The 22,578-nt window shown below is 42.5% G+C and overlaps 1 protein-coding gene across 4 annotated transcripts in view; it reads left to right on the top strand.

The window, feature by feature from the left end:
* The window catches only part of phf21b (PHD finger protein 21B), a 107,084-nt gene that overhangs the window by 37,567 nt on the left and 46,939 nt on the right, over positions 1–22,578 (top strand). For all 4 annotated transcript variants that reach the window (XR_002275977.1, XM_020613533.1, XM_020613531.1 and 1 more), the window contains exon 4: positions 17,838–17,882. Coding sequence is in view for 3 of the 4 variants with exons in the window: in XM_020613533.1 (XP_020469189.1) it covers positions 17,838–17,882 (45 nt within the window). In the remaining variant the exon portion in view is untranslated. The remainder of the gene's footprint in view (positions 1–17,837; positions 17,883–22,578) is intronic.

Below are 22,578 nucleotides of genomic sequence, written 5' to 3' on the forward strand. Positions count from 1 at the left end.
TCCTTAATGTTGGGATGAACCCATCATTGCGATCGGGCTCCCCCTATTTCCGTTTTGTCTTTTGCATGTGTTTTCAGTTAATGCAGCGTTTTCCTTTTTGCATGTGTTTTCAGTTAATGCAGCGTTTTCCTTTTGCATGTGTTTTCAGTTAATGCAGCGTTTTCCTTTTGCATGTGTTTTCAGTTAATGCAGCGTTTTCCTTTTGCATGTGTTTTGTTTAATGCCGCGTTTCTGTCTTGCATGTGTTTTGTTTAATGCCGCGTTTCTGTCTTGCATGTGTTTTTTTGGTTAATGCAGCGTTTTCCGTTTGCATGTGTTTTGTTCAATACCGCGTTTGTGTCTTGCATGTGTTGTGTCTTTTGCATGTGTTGTGACCGTGTCGGCCACCGTAAGGAACCACTAAAATCACCAGGACTGATTGTCTGAGGACCGAGTTTAACAGGAGGCTGAAAATTAGCCAACAGCTAGTTGATATTGATTGTATGCCTCTTTGATTTAAGCACAAATGTCAACGTTTGCCTGTTCCAGCATCTCAGACGTGAGAATTTGATGGTTTTCTTTGAGGCTTTGACCTGTTGGTTAGACAAAACCAGACGTTTAAAGACAGTGTGACAGTTTGAACCAAACAGAAACATCAGCTGTGTGAACCCCACTCTTTGTGCTATAGACAAACTGATAATGAAATAATCATCACTTGTATTCCTATAAAACATATAAGGTTGTGTATCACTGACAAACTCCACACGGGGCTCGGTTCCTGCCCTGGAGGGTCTGTCGTTAGCATCTTGGAGCTCCTGCCTCTGTCTGTGTGTCTGGTCCTGCCATCCCCTCTCAGATCTCATCCACAGATCTCCGGCATAGCTCAAGGCATTGCTGCTTTAATACTGATAATGCCTTTCTACTTTGTGGGGAGTATAATCTTTGTAAATCCCTTTAATCAGAGCAGCAGTGACACAAACACTGGCTTGGAGAACAGCCAAGTGGAGACTTAATACAGCGAGATGCTGCTCAGAGTTTGCTCCTTTCCTCCGCTGATGGTGATGTTGGAGGCTAAATTTACCTCCTGAGCTGCTAATAAACAGTTATCACCTTTTATGAATACACCGTGCAGATCCAGGTGTGTGTACACCTTGTCAGAGTCGATATGATGAAGATGTTTCTATTCACTTTGCTACTTAACATCCAGATATTATTTACACTTGAGTTAGCGAAGAATTAATAAAACTATCAGCGCATCTCAAGTGTGTGGATAAAAATTAGCATTAACCAAATCTTATTAAACATTAGAGTAATCCTCATGAACAATTGTTGTACAGTACTACAGGTAAATTTGTATTGCTTGTTGTTTGCTTTGACTTCTGGCATAGTAAAGTTTTCAACTGTTGATCAGATGCCAAGCGAAAACCCAGTTCTCTACTGGGGCTGACATACATGGGATGACGTCCAAGCTGGTGAGCATGCTAACTATAAATGAACAGCTCATCTGATATGAGAGTAAGTTGACACAGTTTATTGAGAACCTGCATTAGCGTCATGTCTCTGTTATTAAAAGTGCAGATATTTGCGTCATAGTTCAAATTCGTTGAACTTTTTCCACTGTTTGGTGCTAGCAGAGACGTTAAGACTGTAAGCAGCGGATTGTCGCCTCAGTGTTGCCTCCGCTGTGCGACTGTGTGCGGTTTGTGTTTAACGTGGGATTGAAAGGTGAAGTCTCTGCGGTTACAGTGAAACAAAGCAGCTGTGGAGGCTCAGGCTGCAGATATAGCAAGTTTCCACCACAGTGGAGCAACTCGGTGTTGAAGTGCAGTGTGTTTCTGTCTCGCAGCAGTGGAGAGACCTCCAGGGAGGCTCTCAGCCTGCAGACTCGTCCCACTGCCAGCCGCTGCTCGGCAGCCTCCCTGATCAGCTTCACAGCGGCCACATTTCTGCCTTAAAAGTGTTTGCAGCGAGGACATGGCGCAGGCACAAAGGTGCATTCATGTGGTGTAAAACCGACTCGGGTCGCTAATTCTGCACTCGTCCCAGATTTTTTATTGCCGTGCATTGCCCAGAGGTTTGTCACAGTAACGAGCTGAACGTTTAACTAACAGTGACAGTGTGTTCTGGCTTTGAAAATACACAGCAGATTCATTTTAGCTTCAAATGTGTCTGAGTGTCTGCAGGCACTTTAACAGTCAGGAAAAACCACTTTGCTTTATTGTCCTGAAAACTGGCTTTAAATGTCTCACATGCTGCTATTTCTGCATGCAGTTGAGTTTTCTGTGCAAGTAAGCTCAGCATACTGTGTACTTTATTGTACAAACACCTTTATCTTACCTCTGTAACTCTGAGCTCTCCTGTCCCACTGATCTGCTCTGTGGTTTCTGACCAATCTTTAGCTGCACGTTGAATTTTGTAACAATAGGTCTGTGATTTTTATTTTATTTTTCTTTTAAGCATGAATTTAACAGATAAACTACTATTAAATGTGTACATTAATGTGTTGGTTCACATCACACCTGTACATGTGAAATGACCCAGAACTCTTAAAAACTAGTTTTCCTGCTTCACCCATGGAGCATTGTTATGCACGTTGGTGTTTTGTGGTGAATATACAACTACAACAAATGTGCATATTTTGAATGCACTCATCATGTAATACCTCCTAGGGAGTACAGGAGGATAAGCTGAAGATGAAACTCCTCTGATGCTGCTTTTTGACATTGACGCTAACATACAGACAACTTTTGATTCCTGTATAAAGAGTCAGGCTTGTAGCCAAAACATAATCCACCACTTAGTTTATGGATCTTAATAAGATTAGCGCTGCACACAGTGTTCAGGCTTGAATACCTGAGCCGCCCACAGGTCTGAATGAACATCTAATTTTAGCTCTTGGCATTTTAAAGATTAATTCTGTCATTATTATATGTGAAAGTTCAGCTTGTGTCTTGAATTTTAAAGAAAAATGAGAGGAAGTGCTGTGAAAAATGAAGCTGCTCTATCTTGTTTTACACACAGTGAAATGTACTAGGCTAGTTTATTTAAATGTCACCCTGATTTTAGATGGAGTGTTCAGGGCAGCAGAAGGCCCGGTTGTGTTTCAGATAATGAAAACACACCATCCAGTGGCGACAGGCCTTTTATCCTGCTGCACACTCTCCCTGGGTTAGCTCATTACTGCTCAAGCACTCTGTTAAGACAGTAAATCAAGAAGTGAAAGCAGGGAGAAAAGAGAGATGTGTGTCTGTGTGAGTCACCCACCTAAATATATCACCCATATTCCTCCTGTTTCCTCCGCCGGGCCGTGCTGACCTGTGAGTCACAGCTCCAGCTGGAAAGGTTTGGAAGCAGCCGGCGTTCAGGGGAAACCTGGAGATGTGACCGGGAGAAGATGGTTTGTCAGGGGACGGTCAGAGCAGACAGAGGCCAGGTGACTGTGCTGATACAGGCTCAGAGCTGCAGGACGAGTGAAAACAGACTAGAAGAGGCAATGCAACAAAGACGGAGCTGGTCACAGCAACTTCCACAGGCCTAAAACAAAATGGCTGCTATCTGCTGGCTTTCTGTCAGACAGGCTCAGAGCAGAAAGTGGCTGCCTATTGTTAAAGCTGCATTAACTAAGGTTCAGCACAAATTCAGATAAATCAAGCGAAAGATCCTCTAGAAGTGTTGTCTCCCTGCTGCTGCTTGTGTTACTGCTTTAGGCAGGAAAAGGACCTGTGTCGCAAGAAAAGCCTTGATTGACCACAATATAGATGTGAAACTTGTGCAGCTTAATGGTAACTTGTTGGTTTTATTTAAAAAAAACAGCTGGGTCGTCCTGTCCAACAAACTCAGCTGGCAGAATACCCTGCTGGGAGGCCAGCGAGGGGGCATTGAGAGGGGCAGAGTAGCTGCGGGAAGGCCAGTATATATGTGTTTACACTGGTGCTGTTATCAGATCTTGTTTTTAGTTGTATTGATTTGGTGCCTTACTCTGAGAAATAACCAAAGCTCTGAAACGTTAAATGCTGTAAGAACTTTGTCTAAGTAAAATACAGTGTAAAATTCACAAAATAAAGAAGAATATCTGAATAAGATTCTAAATCAAACCAGACCTTCACCAGCTACTTCACACAAACTTGGTGCTACAAACTGATTCTGGCCCTGATTAAGTCAAACTATGTCACTGGGCTCGGACTTGCGCCAGAGTTTTTCCTCCCCACTGTCACCAAGTGCTCAAGGGGGATTTGTTGGGTTTTCCCTCTGTAATAATATTGATAACAGTAAGGTCTAGACCTTACTTTGTAAAGTGTCCTGAGACGACTTTTGTTGTGATTTGGCGCTATACAAATAAAATTTGATTTGATTTGGTGAACAGATATGTGGATGGCTTACCTGTTTTCATGTATTTTCTCCTGTTTGTGGTGCAGCTGAGCGACAGGAAGGACTCACCTGCTGATGCATTGGTAATAACGTAGTAAAATAAATGCTGATTGCTATCTGTGAGCTTGTTGTTTACCGTAGGGAGGTGGAAGTGTTTCCTTTGGTTTTCTCCTCTGTGAAGCCCGGAGCAGGTGTCACCGTTGTCTTGTACTTTCTGCTGTTGAGTAGGATGCTTGTAGAAGCCAAGTGCAGCACCTGGAGTATGGCGACACATTTCTGCAGTGTGTGTCTGCTTTCTTATGGTCTCTGAGCAGCGCTATCTCTGCTTCCACTTCCACATCATTTGGATGTCGACAGTGATTTGTTGGCCTCTCTCTCTCTCTCTCTCTCTCTCTCTCTCCATGTTCAGCCTCTTTTCTCTCTGCTGCAGCCAGAAGATGGCATGGTTCGTATGCACTCTCCTCTCAGAACTAGAGACCAGGGCCACCATGCTATTAATAGCCCTGCCGTGCTTTTTGAACAAGTGTGTAGGTCTGTAAATAAACTGCAGCTCACTGAAGGGGAGCTGCACAAGCTGGGCCTCGCTCTGGCACACAAATGCAAACATGAACATAAAGTACTGTGACAGTTTATTGCTTATTGCTGTCTAAGTGGCTGATGATTGTGATTGGGAATGAAACGGGAATTCCTGGCTTGAGCTGAGATTTAGCCATTTTTTCACCCATGTCTTCTGTCACTCTTCAGAACAGCAGTGCTGGGTTTGCAGAAGCAGTGACATCCTCTGACTGAATCAGGAGCTACATGTGAGGAATTAAAAGCAGGAGAAAGTGTGCTTCATCAGAGGAAAGAATGACATGTTAGTTTAATCGCATCTTGCTTAAAATGTGCCGTTGCCTGGTAACCGACGTGGAACGGAAATAGTTGACTTAAGAATCACAATTTCACAGAAGCAGCAGGAGAATGTCTGAATAACTATATTCAAGGCCTTGAAAATATCCTTGAATGCAGCTATGTGCAGCAGTTTAGGGCTGCCAACAGCTGCTGTACTCCTTTTAGGAGCCCAGGCTTCTTTCCTGAATCTTCAAAAAATTTCACACATTGAAATCAGGGGCAGTCGGCCTGATGAATGCTTAGATTTTATGAGGTTTGGTGGTTTTATCATGTGCAGTATGTATTCTACACACAAGTTTCAAACCAGCTTTGAAAAACTTAGCAACACACACTTGACTCGGTTCCGTGACGGTTTGACTAATACATTTTTTTTTTTTTTGACGAGAACCTTTTGAGACGTCTTTGTAAGACAGGAGGGGTCGGGGTCAAACATCTTGAACATTTCCAGAGGTTTGTTTTTGTTGAATTGGCTGAAGATAACCTTGAGATGAAGGGCACTCTGGTGAAAAAGTGCTCTTGATGCATGTCTGCTTTGTTGACGAAAGAACTCGTGAATGAAAAATGATCATTTTGATTTATTAGGTTCTGGATTTACAACTGCAGATGAGTCCTGTGTTGTCCCAGCAAAACCACCAATGGTTGATCAAGAATAGCTTTATAAAACCTGAATAATATGGTGTTAAGTGTTGGTTGGGGTTTTTGGGTTGAATCAAGCTGTGGAGGGGGGTCGTCCTTGTGCTGCCAGTCAGACACTAACAAAGAGCGGTGCATAATAAATGGAACTTTAATTTCTTTTTTCTCGGCAAGGTCACCATGAGTGATGGGTGAAAAGCGGCGATGGGATGTGGTGTTGGAGTGAAGGGGGGAATGTGAGAAGAAAAGTGATAAAAGCCTGAAATGACTCAAATGGCCAAAAAGAGCAAAAACCTCAAGGTAGTTTTAGTTAGAGACATCACTATTCTAATTTTTGGTGTGTGCATGTGAATACATCAATAAAGAAGAATGGGAGCACTGAAGGGAAGAGGGACCTGCTTGTGAGATGCTTTGTTGTCTCCATGGCTGCTAAGGTTTATGGGCTTTGTAGTATAGAGAGCAAGATGTCACACCAAACTTCATGTTAAAAAAGGCCAGATTTAGCAGAATGAGGTTTCCTGTAGTTTTAAGCTTCTTGAGGTTGTGAGCTAGTTTAGGTCACATAATTAAAAAGATTTATAAGAGCAGCATCTTAATGCACATAGCCATACTTTGACTTTCTGGTCTGGACTCAGCCCTCCAGCTCCAGTGACAAAGTCTTATTGCTGCATCATGCATTGATATTTTAGACTAGTATGAGGGCTGGAACCAGTATTAAATTTGTTACCGAAAACTAGGACATAAACATTTGTTGATGGCCAATTTCTCAGGAGGATAGTGAAACTAAAACCGTGACAATGGTTTACATTTTTCATCGGTGAATAAAAAGTTACCAATAATGTGAAAGTCGGATGAAAGGACATGAAGTAATTAAACGACCCGCCGCATCTGTGGAGCCACAAATTGTAGGTGCTGATCAGTGAAACTGTTTCCGCCACAGGCCAAATCTCCCTGGTTCAGGAGCAGAATTAGCCGCTGGATGTTTCACTACCGTCTTACATTCAGTAATGCTCTGTCTCTGGCGTTGGTGTGCCCTAGAAGAAATGAGTTCATGAATCCTATTTATCTACAGTCCAGAGAATTACACACACAAACCGCAGGGACATGCTAGGACACTGCAGCAGCAGATGAAAACTACAGGAAAGCAGTTCAACAGATATGCAGCATGGATATCCAATAAATAAATATTGACTTTTACTTATTTACCAAGAGCATCTTTCATCGTCATCAGCTCCGAGTCATGAAGAATTCCAATGAAGTGTTTGTTAGTCTCTTAGAAACTGTGATGAAACACTTTGCTCATCATTTGTGTAATTTTCTGTTTTACTGTTTACCTAATAACTAGAGCAAATAACACTTTCTCCATTTCCCTTATTATTAGTGCCAAATTTCATAATCACTTCATAGTAATCAACAGCTAACTTCCAGGTAATCTTTAGAAAATTATGAGGAAAGTTTCCAGGAAAATAGCTGTAAAATAAAGTATTACCAAGTTAATTCCAGTGCATCCTTTTTTATCTGGGAACATCTGTAGTGAATGAAAAGATTTAGGGAAAGTGTTCCTCATTGTGTTGCTGTGCCCAAAAAACTGACTAAAAATCACTTCTTTACAGACCCTTGAAGAAGGGAAGCAGGCAGCATGTTTAAAGGCCTTCTCAAGTAAAACCAGAACTTACCTGCTCCAGAGGTCGTCTCAGCTCTGCGTGCTTCCTGATGAGTACTTTATCACAGCTCACAGAGACTTTTCTAGCTCATGTTTAGTCCTGACATGGTCTGACTCTACCAGACCTAACCCTGTGTCCAGACGGCTGCGATACATCTCCTTTGCCCTTTGACTTACATTGTGTTTACATGTAGTCTGCCAGGGATGCCAGCTGCTTTGTTAGCACGTGTGTGGAAATCCAAACGCTGCATGAACACTAACGAAAGCAGCAGAAAGAAGAATCGCTGTTCTCTGCAGTGATTAGTTCTGTTTTAAAGGCTGACATTTTGGCTACCTCTGTAAATGTATTCAAATTAATTTCCTATTATTGCCTTGCTTATCAGAGGCCACAGAGACGTAAACAAAGATGTGGACAAGTGCTGAAAAGCCATTAAAAATAAATGGGGTTTGGACAGAAGTGCCCCGTAGAACGAGGTGAATGCAGAAACTGTGTGGAGGTGGCAGCCCAGTCAGAGCTGCTGTTGGACTGCGGTCTGCTCTATCTGCTGTGAACTTTCTGGGCGCCGTCCTGGGGTGTCATCACGCTAAACGGCTAATTAACCCAATTATTTGAAGTGGCGCTGCTGCCTACAGGCCCTGTGTTTCTGAGGACTTAACGTCCATATTGACTTTCTACAGTTTCTGGCTTTGTGTGTGTGTGCTTGCTATATGTTGATCAGCTGAATCTGTGTCTGTAAAGGCAGAGTGATTAGTGTGCAGCTTTGCTTAATGGAAACTAATGACTTGCTTTCACAGAGTTTGTTCCCTTTAGCGTCCACTGTACCTGAGCTCCTTGTCAAAGTGATTCTTTAGAAATGAAAAGCCTCAGCACAGTTTGTTCTCCCCTTTGTGGAAGAGGCAACAATGGTTCTTAAATCAAGGCCAGTTTCCGTAGCAACATGCCAAATATAACGAGGCTTCTGCTCACATAAAAATAAAGACACACAGACACAGACGTGCAGCGCTGCTGAGGCTGTTTGCCTGCTGAAGCAGGCCTGATCTCACACTCTCTGATAGTCAGTCTGTTTGAAACATGGAATTCAAATGAATGTCCAGACACTTGCCTGCAGCTCTGGAGCTGCTGCCAGCAGTCACAATAGCTTTTCTTTTTTTTAACCCCAATACACTTTTTCTCTGCTCTGCAGAGACCAGTAATTGCACATTGCAGTGGTGGTGGTAACCTCCAACTCTCATTTCCTCTCACAGAGGTGAGGGACAAATCAGAGGCTGCTGTGTGGAGTTTTAATGCTCCTGTTCAGGGATGGGGTCCAACAGCAGGATCCAAGTTGGTAAAACACTGACTTGTTAAGCCCCACAGCCAAAGAATCCCTTAGTGAATCTTTAATTTATTCTGGCCAGTCTCTGTCTCCTCTCCATCTTCATACAAAACTGATGACATAAACAAAGGTGTGATAACGCTGTTGCAAACAACAAACACCTTGAATGTTCCAAAGTTTAAAAAACAAAACAAACAAAAAAAAAACTGTAAAATTTGATATTTGGGGAGGAACAACAGGTCCTGTGTTTAACTGTCCCAGCATCCAGCATGTTGAAGTCAGCCCTGGTGTTACAGGTGATAACGTGAGGAGGGCGAGTGTTACACTGTGTTCTGTGGGCGTCAGACTGGGACCTGTAGCAGCACAACAACCAACTCACCTTCAGCAGAACATCAGAGGGTCACTGAGCTGATACAGTAGGATGAATGTTAGTGTGACCTGGGCAGCTGCAGCACAGCCCCCCAGTGAGGAGCACAGGGTAACGAGTGTCACAGAGCAGCCTTCAGCTCACACAGTGGCCGTGAGCTGGTCTCAGTGTCAGGGGGTCTGCTCTCTGCTCCTCACAGCAACGTGTCCACTTTTCTTTTTGATGTCATTAGAACAAGAGAGATTCTTTTAATTAAATTAAGGGATTCAATAACTGGATATGGAAGTGGGTTCAGATTTGAGGAAAGGCTCAAACCCCATCCCTAATCCTTTTCCACTTCCACAAAGTTAGGAAACTTATCAGACAGATGAAAGAAACAGTGTCCAAATCTGTGCAGCAGAGGCTGTAGTCCATAGTGTAACCCTGGATACTGCATTTCCCATACTGCAACTTGATAATGTGTTGAACATTAGGAAACCGATTTTCAGCTGTTTTGATAATAGATTAGTCATTTCAGTTATTTTTCAACCAAAATCCAAAACATTTTCATCTTGACAAATATGAGTTTGCTTTAATTTATTATACTTTATTAATCACTCTGGGAAATTCCTTTCTGATGGTGATGCTGTCAGTCGCTGCCTGGTCAGGCAACAAGGGGTTCGGTGTCTTGCCCAAGGACGCTTCAACATGTGGACTGGAGAGAATGGGACTCTGAACGCCAACATTCCGACTGGTAGACAACCGCTCTACCCCTGAGCCACGGCCACCCTTTGTATTCTGGACTTTTCTGTTGAACAATACAAGCAAACTGAAGACACGACCGGTGGCTTAGAGATTGAAAATTGAGTTGTTTTTTTTCCCCACAATTTATACACATTATAGGCTAAACAAGGAATTGAGACAAAGTCAATCTGATGACTTTTTCCTTCTTCTTTGTGTGTTTTTAACAGTTAATGTTTCTGACTCCTAGTTGTGTCTTTAAATTGACGGTTTTCTTCACAGTTTGATGAGGAACTTTTCAGTTGTGTTTTCCATCATCAGTCCAGGCACTCTCAAAAAACCTGTAAACCAGTCCGTTGTTCAGGTTTGGACAGATGTTTTCATCTCTAGCATGACGAAATGAAATGTCATACTGACTCTGACATCGGTTTTGTTATGTTAGACTTTATTTACCAGCAAACAGCCACTTCCTACAGTTAATTATGTCACTGTTTACATGATTAAACTCTGTGCACATCTAATTGATGTGTAGTGTTTCATCGTTAATTGATTAAGATTTGACTTTTCAAAGGCCTTTCCTGCATCGGTTTAATGTCAAGGAAAGCTGAAGTTGGTGCTGAAATTAGTAACCATGCTGCTGCCCCTGCAGTAGCTGGTGTGTGTGACTAAGAAACATCTCCGTGTGAATCGAGTTAAAGGTTTGAGGCTCCTAACAAGAAATTCTGTGAAAGACAAAGGCTGAGACTGAGTCAGAAAATTGCTTCTCCAGTAGAAACGGATGCTCACAGTGAAAATGCGATGGCTGTGGAACATTAAGTACTGGAACATTACACAGAAACGATCAAAGGCTAAAGGAATTGCTGCTGTTAGACAAGTGAATGTGGACTACAAAGGCCTGATTTAGTCAGAAATCTTCTCCCACAGAGAAAACATGAGACTCGGGCTCTGTATAGAGATATAGACACACACATATAGACTTTGAAGAAGAAATATCATCCCTCAAACAGCTCCAGATAATCTTTGGGTTCCGGGAACCATTTGGGATGATCTTGTTATTCCTGTGGAGGCATACAAACATTTTGGGCTCAGTACCTCAAAATCAAAGGGCTTCTTCCTACAGCTGCCATTGTACAGTGACTCTGGCAAAGTAAGAATTTCATTGTACAGGGAAACATGTTTCCTTACTGTGCATATGACAGTAAACACTTTGAACCTTGAACCTCTCACCCATCTCACAGGCAGACAGGCACTGTAGCAGAGATAAGAGTGAGGGGAAGCTGAAACTACTGTGTGTATAGGCTTAGAGTTTTTTCACTTTTCGAAACATTGACTGTGCTGTCCTCTGTAGAGCCTGCAAAGTGAAATTATATTCGGGGGAAAACAAGAGCAGTCTGGGTCAGAGAGGGAGCCTGTAAAGGGAGGGTCGCCAGTTTGATTCCAGGATCACTAGGGGAGGGCCCAGTGGCCTTTTAGTGAGACGGTTACTGCTCAGTGAATCTACTTGTAAATACATTTGTAAATACTGTCACTCTGATGAATACTTGACCCACAACAGTATGACTGGACAATAACCCTCAGTGCAATACCTGTAAATATACATTGTACAGACTATACAGATCTGTACAGGTCTCTAGTTTTAGTACTATTTATCCCATTTCACAATGAGCATTCCTTGTCTGTCTGCATTGTTTACTGCCTATTTATACTGCTTAGTTTGCATTGTTTGCACTGTTTGTTGCTTGTTAATACTGCTTATTTGGTTATACTACACAGCCTTATGCTGGTTTACTGTTTACTTGCCCCTTGCATGGGGATATGTACATGCACATTGAGAGCTGATGAACCACAGTCAAATTCCTTGTGTGTCCGACACACCTGGCCAATAAAGCTGATTCTGATTGTGAAATACGTAGAGTGGCTCTGTGAGTCTCTGGGCCCAGAAAAGCGGTACTAGTTTCACATTCTAGTAAAAAGGTTGGAAAAATACTTGAATGTCATTTAATTTGTTTCCACTGATTTGGACATCCCAGCACCAGCTGATTGTATGACACTGTAATTTAAGACAGAAGCACTGAGGTCTTACAGCTGCTGCTCTGTATTCTACACCTTCCTCTTGGCTGCTCAACTGTTTACTGACACATTGGGCGAGAATGACGGGATTAAAGCTGCCACTGAAACATTCTTAGGAAGTTGAATGACATACCGTACGGTACCGTATCTGAACAAGTTACCAACAGTTGTTTGTCAAACGTATATTTAAAACTGGCTCCAATTCAGATCCAGTACTTGATAAAGCATCAGGAGAAGATCTTGTCCAAGACAGTATCACGTTTATCAGTCACCTAAAGCAGAGGAAGGTTGAACCTGTTAAAATACACTGTCCCACCTACTGGACACTTTGTCCTAGGGGGCGAGATTTTAGGTTTGCTTTGGTTTGTATTGGACTCGGTCTTCAAACAACCTGGATTAACTCTACACAGTGTGAAAGCTCCAAGTCTCCTGATTCTTCTAAACAATGCAGACATCAGGTCTAATGTCCTCTTTTTAAATGCCAAAAACAAACGACGAACCCCCCAAAACAACTTACCATATTTGTGCCTCTGTAACTTTGGCTCAATATCTCTGACCTTTTTGTTTTGGATACACTGTCTTTGGGCAGTGTCTGGTCAGAGTTTGATGACACTAGAAGTAATTTACAAAAGATCAGGACCAGTGCAGAGTCACAGAGAGGAGATGGTGTGGAGACGTCTTCCTGCAACAGGTCAGCGGGGTTTCCCTCTCCAGTGATGTGCAGTTCAGGCTGGGGTGGGTTCTGTGTCTGTCCTCGTGTGCAGCAGAGACAAAAGACAGTTTCATTTACTTGCATCTAATGAAAAGACAATTTGTTGTGTGATAGCATTGAGATGGATTGGGACACTGTCAACTGTGTGAAGGTGCAGAGCAGAAATTAATGACATTGTGTCGCCTGCTGCTCCCAGAGGTAAACAGAGAGGCCATGAGTCACCTGCAGCTCTATAAACTCAATCACTTTGTCTGCAGTGACCTGTTAGAGACCAGGTTTCCACAGTCTCCCTCAGTAGCTGCATCCAAAGCTCAGGTTTTAAAAACTAGAAGCTGAAGCAGTGGTTCAGACTGTAATAAAAACACCCACATGGCATCTGCAGGCCCGGTCAAGTCAGTTTTGTAGTGAAAACCAGCAAATGTTTTAGCTACATTTTGGTTTTAAGCAGAGATCAAAGTACTGTAGTTGCTGATAAATTTTGTCAATTAACAAATCAGTTTAATAATTGTCACAGCTCCAGCTTTATTAATGGTTTATAAATAATGTGACTCCTGGGCCAGAGTGTAAAAATATGATTGGCTGTGTTAATCTTCCTCGAGCAGGATGCTTCTTGCACTGGATCATAGCCTGCAGTCAATCAGGAACACACGTTCAATGAACTGTTTACACTGTTTAATAACCTCAGTAGTAATAATAACATGTATAACTGCAGATGTAACGGTAAGTAGAAGCAGAAAAAGTCATGGCCCTAACATAAACCACACAGCCTGGCATTGCAGAAGGTGCTCTTATTAATGGGCCAAAATTAACACTGTAAATTAAATTAGCTATTAGTAAATTTATTAGCATCTTAGGTCACCTTGTTAAACACATGGAGTTCCCCGTCTTGGGCCTCCTTTTATCATCATCATTATTATAACATCACAATAGTCATATGTAGAACTGTAACCATCACTCGATCAATGGAAAAGTAATTGCCAGCTATTCTGGTAATCAGTTGAACATTTCAGTCATTTTTCAAGCAGAAATGTTGAACTCTTGCTGGATCAAGCTTCGAGGACTTTTTTATATGTTTGAGTTTTGGTCTTTTGGTTCAATAAAGCAAGACGTGAATACATGGGGACACTTTCCATTATTTTTACAATCTGACAACCCAAAAGCAGCTAATCTGTAAAGCACTAGCTAAATATTTATTAACCATTAATAAAGCCATTAGTGACCATTTATAAGCCTCTTCTAAATAATAATGGTAGTAGGCTATCACAACAATCTGAGAATCCTGCACTGCTGTAAAGAAAAATGTTTTTTCTCTAAAACTTGTCAGAGCATCTGGTGGTTAGCGCTTCCTTTAATCACCATGTAGACACAGTATCCATGGGCATCCTAAATGAGGCTCTAACAGTCATTCTCCGTGTTACTAAGTGGCTGTTCCTCCTGCTGGAGCTGTGAATATGTGTGAGCCACACCTCTAATTGAACACTGGCATGTCAGAGCATGTTTCAGCCTCATGCTGCCATCAGCTGCTGTTACCCCCCCGACAGTTGTCTCCTACGACTGCCTTCTCAAACACCACAGCCGACGTCATACATTCATCTTGTAAGTGACTGGTCCGAGGCTAGGAAACATAAAACTGTGCTTCTGGCCAAAAACAATCAACACTGTTAAAACAGTGACATATCACCGTACCCATTTCCAATACTGGTCCAGAGCAACATACAGCTGGTGACAAACTAAAGGGCAACCCAGCACAGAGAGTCCCAGTGAGGTGTTGGGCCACCACGTGCCACCACATTAGCTCCACCGTGACTTTCCAGGTCTCTGAACCCTCCTGGAGGGATGAACACCGTTCTTCCAACAGACGTTCCCTCATGTTGTGTTTTGATGACGGTGGTGGAGACGCTGTCTAACACGTCGCTCCAACATCTCCCATAGCTGTTCAACTGGGCTGAGACCTGGTGACTGGGAAGGCCACAGCGTCTGGTTCACATCATGGTCATCCTCATCAGACCAGTTAGTGACCCCTGGTGTCCTGTGGACACGGGGGGCTCTGTCATTCTGGAGGAGACCGCTCAGTTATTCAGGTCTTTCCTTTCATTTGTCACTGTCTGTATCTCAACAACAATGGTCCAGATTTTTATGAATCCTCTTAAGGATATTAACGTTATTCATAATAGTTTCAGTGTTTTATACTAAAACTAGTTTAAGTTTACCATATTTATTCTGTTGTATTATGATGAAATAACATTAAATTTTCCATGACTTTCAATAATTGTCTTGAAATGTTGCTGGCCACTTGGCACTTTCCTTATGTTGATTAAAGCAGCAAAGCTGAGTTTTTCAGACATTTGGCAGGCGCTGAATCTGGGGTGTGGATTGCACAGCAGAGTGCTGGGAGGAAGGCAGTAGAGGCAGCTGGGCAGGTGGTCGCCGTTTCCCATGAGGCTCCACGGTTGCAGTTTTGAGAGATGAAGCCTGTCAGCATTAGCCAAACATCACTAATGCTCTCCCCAGAAAGCCTCCCTGTCCAAATGCTAGCAAGAAAGCAGAAGCTGGCTGTGTTTGTGTGCGTTTTGAACAGATGCTCTGGCTGTAAACGTGTTGGGAAATGCCATTTGTTTTCATTTTGTTGCATTCAGGGGGAAGGGGGAGGTTGATGTGGTGAGAGAAAACAGTCATTCGGATGCATTCAGCAGCACATTTAGTCTGTTCCCTCTCGGGTGAGCTGATGGTGAGTGAAGGACAAGCGGACAGCGTGAAGATGCCTCACTTTTATGTTGAATGGCTTTGGCCTTTTAATGTCTTCTGAAGCAGAGCTGTGTGCTGACAGTACAGTGACAGCGTCAGACAGTATTCTTGTCCAGTCTGCAGGTGCAGTAACACAATTAGAAGCAGTAGTACTTGTAGTTGTTTGGAAGTTTTTCAATTAAGAACGTGTAAACACAAAGTTTAAAAATTCATAGTTGAGATTTTGAAGCTGCTGTGATGGTTTCTTTTCTCTGTGCATTCTTCAGGCCCAGTGAACATACTGGGTGCTTGATCTTATTCCTTAAAAAAACATTAGCAGATTTTTAAAAAAATAGTTTGAAACCTGCATTATTCACATCTGTCACAAAGTTGGACAGGTTCTTGTGGTTGTGCGGTACTGAAGACACTACACTTTTTAATATTAAATCCTTGATTATTTTCTTGTTTTTGTATCACAGTATCCTGAAACGCTGCACTGGATGCTTCCTTCCCTTCCATGTGCTGTAGTATCGCTGCTGTAGTAGTGGAGGTCAACTTTGGTTACTACCCCACTACACAACTGTGAATTTGTGTGGAGAACTTGAAATCCTCTGCAGCAGCACTGAAAAATCTGCATGTATCAGTGAATGAGTGGACGCAGGAACCTGTTAGACGCTGTAAAATGGTCTGGACTTTGCAGAGTGGTAATCTCTCTGTGACGCAACGCCGCTCAACTCCCCAGTGCAGGTGGTTCAGAAACTATCAGCACTTTGCTTATAAATTTCTCCAGTGTGAAAAGTAATGCATACAGAATGAGCCCCCCTCTATTTATCTGTCTGACTGTCCACACACATAGGTATACACACTTGGCTCAGTCTGTTCTAACCACCTGGCCTGCTCCAAGGAAATAAAAAAAAACAACCTCTCAGCCTCAGTTTTTCTGGTCCCAAGACGTTTCTACATGTATCTGTTAGATTACAGTTGACAAATAGGCACAGATCTTCCTGTGTTGTGGGAGCTCCACAGCGTTTCTGCCTCCTGAGGTTTCACTGCTGTTTGTGAGTGTTTGGTTAAAGTGCAGGCTGGGTGGGCAGGAGGAGGCATTGCAGCGTGACATGGATCCGACAGAAGAAGGAGGGAAAAGTTTGCAGTGTGAAGAAGACAATCAGCTGCAGGAAGATGCCTCAAAACAACAGATTTACTTCCAGAGTACAAGATTTCCCTCAAGTCTTTAAAGCTGAGGCACAGGAACTCACCAGATTTAGCTGGAAATCTGGACTTTTTGGGTCCCAGGGATCATTTCTGAGATCACTGTAAATCTGAGGAGAGAATTTTGTTGTCACTGCATACATGAAAGATGGTAAGCAGTAATTTGTGACACCAGAGCAAAAGCAGTTTAATTCCATTCAGGTAAGACATTTACATCATCCAGCTGATAAAAAGTGGTCATATGCCACGCATAACATCTTAAGTCATGGAAGACATCCTTATTTATTGAAGTTCACTACATTTTCAGCAAAGCTGACACAGCAAATGAAAGCTAGGTCACACATATACAATGTAGACTGCAGAGCTCACTGCCTTTTTAGAAGGTTTTTGGCCATGAAACAAGTCTTTCTTGCTTATTTTGCGTTCCCTTAACAAAATTTAGCCTCAATAGTCAAATGGTTAGACTAATCATATTGAATTTCATGGTAACGGTATCAGACATGACGCTGCAGATATGATCAGTGACCAACCTGTCTGGGGCAGGTCCTTATTGTGTCTGGTGGATTTTGTTCTATCAGCCTTATTTTGAATCAAACAAACTGTGTCATTCATACTATGCAAGAAAAAGATATTGTTCATATTAAAATGTGTAATAAATACTTGCCAGTGTTTCAAACATTAATGAGGTGGTAGAGTTTCCTGAGTGCTTTGTTGTGCGCTGTGAAATCATTAAGTAGACAGAATAAAAAGGACATTTCAGCTCTCACCCGAGGCCTGAACTTTGACCCCATTGGGGGGCCTATAAAACCCCTGGTAGTAACCCTCAACAACACAGGTGGAGAAATGAGTGCAAATACCATGCTAAGTGACTGGTATAAAATAAAACTGACTTGACCAATATCAGTTATAAAGCACCACATAAATGTTAACTGTATTTACGGCAACAGTTTGTCATTGTTTTCATTTTCATTCATTAATAGTGACATGCCTCACATTTTGAAAACTGTCAGAGAAAAGGTGTCTGGTTTTTACCGTATCATGGTTCGTATGTCAGACATCGGTGTCGACTTGTTGCCCTATATTTGGGACAGTAGTAGTCTTTCATAGTCACTCATTTGTTCAGTATTACTTTACATGATTACAGCTGATTTTACTGACATATCCTTTTTCCTCTGTCTTCTGCAGAATCAGACGCTGTGCAAAGGCCTCAGTGAACTTCAGAATGGGCAGGTAGGTGGATGTGCATGGTTCTAATGACACTAGACCTGGACACGCTTGCACATATTCAGACCAGCACTTTGTGGACACATGGAGCAAATGTACAGTTCCACATTAACCAAACCAAAAGTACACTAGCATCACCACAGAACCTTTAATAATCTAAAATCAGAGGGAGTGTGTTTGTGTTTGAGGTTATTGATCCTTCTCAACAAATTGCAGGTGTTAGATGATCTTTAGTAGTGAAAGTTGTAGTATTAATTCCTTAATATAAAAGTACTTCATTCAGAAACCTGCTATAGCGAAAGTACATGTGGACTGCAGGCACCGAGATTCAAACCTTCAACCTTCCGGTTGGGAGATAACTGCTCTACCCACCGCACCACTGTTGCCCCCAAGTACCTCAAACTGCACTAAATACAGTAAAACCTTGGGTTGCGAGTATAGTTTGTTCCGGCAAGGCGCTCGTAATCCAAAACACTCGTATAGCGAAGCAAATTTCCCCATAAGACATAATGGAAACTCAGATGATTCGCTCAACACCCACTTATCCATATAAAAATGATTACAGTAATACAAACTACAGTATAAAGTACAAATAAAACAAATTAATCTGCACTTTACCTTTGAAAAGAATCATGGCTGGCGTGAGGGGCCATTGTTGCAGTACAGATATTGACTATACGAGTGAAGCAAGAGAACCATCGGTTCAGTTGTGACGTACGTCACACAAAGCGTACGTACTACTCGTATTGTGAGACCTCGCTTGTATATTGAATCAGAATTTGTTTTGCTCGTCTTGCAAAACACTCACAAACCGGGTTAACTGCAATCCAAGGTTCCACTGTATAGTACTTAAGTCAAAGTAACGTGGCTACTACTGCTCATCTTCCCTAAATATGTTGAAACGACATTTTGAAGAAACAGTAACAACACACTGCTGTGAGGGCTTTGAACAAATGTTAAAAATTCCCCATCTGCCTGAATCAAACACCAGTAATATTCTCTACCACCTACAGTTTTGTTTTTAACACTATTGATGGTAAAATTGAGTCATTTAAAGAACAAAGTTTGTATCAAGTTCAGTCAGTTTGTGTATGAGCCCCTGCTGGAGCTCAGAGGACAAAAACTGAATGTCCTCTAAACCTCCACTGCTTCTCCTATGGGTTCAGGATATTTCCTCTGTCTTGGTGGGTTCACAGCTCATCTCTGTGCTTTTCTACAGTGGCAGTACACATTTGTGAGTGCAGGGAAGTGCTGAAGAATGTAAATGTCTTCTTCGGCTGCTTTCGAGGAGCAGAGACAAAAAGAAGGAAGATTCATTACACATCAGTTTAATTTCAGAGCTGCAATTCATTACGGAGGGCAAGTTGATTTCTCTTCGCGCTGTGGCAGCTTTGCTTTCTGCAGACCCTTGCACATACTTCCAGACCGTGTGATGCTCAAGACCTCTGGGGAAAAAAAACCTAATTAAAGTGAACTTTGCACTCTGTGATGGGTGGCTAATTGTTGCAAGGCATTGGCGTGTGTAATTGAGGCTGAATTTGTTTTACAGGTTTACCTCGTAAATGAGTACATTTGCATTTGTTTCCCTCAGCTGGTTTTTGCAGGACTCCTGTCAGCTTGAACAGCGTCCAGTCACTTTCAGTGCAGCATGTTATAGAAGGTGTTTTTATCACTTTGTTCCTGTTGCTGTTAACCAGGCATGGTAATTAAAACTGCTTCTTGGGAGCCTAACAACTGTCACTTCAGTGACACCCACAGAAGCTCTGTGCTTTTTTTGCGGAACAGAAACACAAAAATCCCTGGTGATGTTGGTGTGGAAGTAAACTGCATTCACTCAGATTAAAACAGCAGATAAACACAAGTCCTCCTCAGTTTTTGTGGCTAAAGACTAAGTGACTTGTTCCCAAGGTCTTCCTCCAGCCAAGTAATGAAGAACAGTGTTGCACACTGTCCTTTGTTACCTCCCTAAGGTATAATTAGACACAGCTGAAAGGGAGATCAGCTTTGAACATCATAATACGGCACAGAGTGACGCTGTTAAACGATTCTCTGGAGGGTTGACGGAGGTTCTGCAGTGTTTAACAGCTTGGCAGCACTAACAGAGGCCGCCTGGTGTCTAAAACAAACTTGCAGGATGGAATGAGCTCTGGCGACCTTCCTTCATCTCCTTCGCTTGTCTTGTCTGCACACTCAAGCTGATGGTAAGGGTGAGAGCATATCCCAGCATGCACTGGGCCACCCTGGATTGATCCATAGGTATAAACATGTAGGTCCGACTTGTGAGATGTGTCTCTGTGGCCACTGAAGTGCAGCAGGGTTTAGTTCACATTGTAGAAAACACCAGATTTTAATGAAAGAAATGTCAAAGCCAAGGGACAGTTTAGATATAGACTTCACAGAATGCCTTGAATGAAGCTACAAGTTTTTTTTTTTTTCCCCACCCCCCCATGTTAAGTGTCCTCCCCGTGTATCCCATCCCTCTCGGTGCTTGATAGGAAGGACTCAGTCTTTATGATGCCAGGGATCCACCACGTCTCTGACTGAATCACCATCAGCTATGAGCAAATTAAATATTGACTTCTCGTACTGAGTTGTAGATCTAATTTGAAGTGATTGCGGATGAGCAATAATGGTACAAAAAGCGAGTGGAAGGGCTGCTTCAATGGCGAGCTGTCGGCCACTTGTTAAGGGTGTGGTAATTGGCTGGATGGGGCGAATCATTGAGTTAGAGAGGGAACTAGTTTAGGCAGGAGTCAGGGTCACGTTGTGTGTTTGGGGTTAGAAAAAAATGCCTGTATTTGATTATTCTGCCTCAGCACTGATGCTGCAGAGAGGCTGGATTGTGTTTGAGTGAGAAGGGAGTGATTGTAAAAGCTTGTAGAGGAGCAATTGATGGTTCAGAACCAGCTGAGTTGATGGCAGCAGCAGTTGGTGTGACAAGTGTAGAAAGAGGAAATAAATGAAAGAAAATGGCTTGTGTTGATGGGAGGTCCCTGTAGCTTCTCAGAGCCCCATGCTGCCGCCCAAATATCCTCCATCCTCCTCCAGCATGCCCCGCTGTGATGCACAGCCTCCTCCACCCAGCGAGGAAAACTCATCTCAGACCCAGGGCTGCAGAAATGGAGCGTTTTTCATTCGCATCCACTTGGTCAATATTTGCCTGCTGGTCTCAAACCAAATACGCTGATATTAAAAGGCGTCACACACGGTGAGGCAAGAAGAATGAGGAAGCAGCCAGATGAGGAGAGCGAGACGTGCTGCAAAAAGAGATGGAGCTCCACACCTCCTCCATAAACTGTGACAAGGGGCTTCCAGCCAGGCCACGATTTGAAGGAGCAACACATTCAGAGTGGAGCTACAACAATTACTTGAGTAGTTGGCTGACAGAAAACTAATAAGAAGCCACTCTGATAAACGAATAATCACTCAGTGCCATTTGTTAAAGCAAGAATAATCAAATATTCTTTGGTTCCTGGTTCTCACATGTGGGGATTCACAGTTTCTCTGTGTCCCCTGTGAGATGAAACTGAATATTTTTGAAATTGAATGATGTAACTATAGCAGACCTTTAAAATATTTTATCACAATTCATAGACAAAACATTTATTAATGGAGAAAGTCGTCCACGGTTTAACAATTGATTAAAGTAACGCTATCTCTGAGGACAGTATGCAGACCTGTCTAGGACCACCTGGTCTGCAGTGAGGGAGTTAACAGGATAATTAGACAGTCATTTTTTAAAAGTGAACTGCTTTGACCTTATTAGGAGGAGGATGTTGTGATGTTAGCCATGTTTTTCACAGGCAGTGTGGAAGAACCTTGTTGTGGTTGTGAGTAGTTTCACTTTTGAATGTGTTGCTGTTTCAGCCCGCTACTATGGGTTTCCATCCAGCTTGTGCACACATTCAGTGCGTCTGTTAATTGTTCATAGGGAGTGTGGACCACTTCTGCACTGACGGGTGTGTTGGGATGTTTCCTCCATACCTCTGAGGAGGGGGCTGGGAAAGACGGACCCTCCTTTTATCCCCCTCGGAGCCCCCTGGGTGGCAGCAGGAAGTTCTCCAGTGTCTGAGCAGATATGCACCTTATTAGACTGCAGTTAGTTTGTTGACAAAAGGTTCGCAGACAGATTCTCCTTTATCGTGTCTTTTGTCTGTAAAGGAGTCCTTAGAGGTAATTGTGCGTCATGCTGGAAACAATCTTCATTTTAAACATCACTTTTCTTGTTTCAATATGCATTAAATTATAGAAAACTATTAAAACATGTAATTTCTTCTGGAAATAGTTTGAAATTATGGTGCTGGTGGATTTTTCACGTTCTTTAGGATCCAGTTTTAGATGGGCGAGGCAGTGGTTGCAGTGCAGAGGGCAGATGTGGTATTTTCTGTCATGTTGCAGACTTCAGATAAGGTACAAACTGCCATAATTTAACACCATATTCATCAGGTATTCAGTGACCATGTTTTTTTGAAAACCTAATATAACAAGCAGCTACTCACATGTGGTAACTAGTGCTGTCTTCATTTCCCCTGTAATTAATCCTACACTGTGTCTGCCTTTTTTGGAAATCTCTTGGTAATCAGCTGCTAAATGCCAGCTAATTTTTAGGAAATTAGAATCAAGTTTCCAATAAAGTAAAGAGCTCCTATTATTTCTTCAGTGGTCCTGGTCTTCCCGGTCTCCAGGTAAGACTAAATAGTGT

Source organism: Monopterus albus, unplaced genomic scaffold, assembly GCF_001952655.1.
Source record: "Monopterus albus unplaced genomic scaffold, M_albus_1.0 scaffold134.1, whole genome shotgun sequence".
Classification (NCBI taxonomy): domain Eukaryota; kingdom Metazoa; phylum Chordata; class Actinopteri; order Synbranchiformes; family Synbranchidae; genus Monopterus; species Monopterus albus.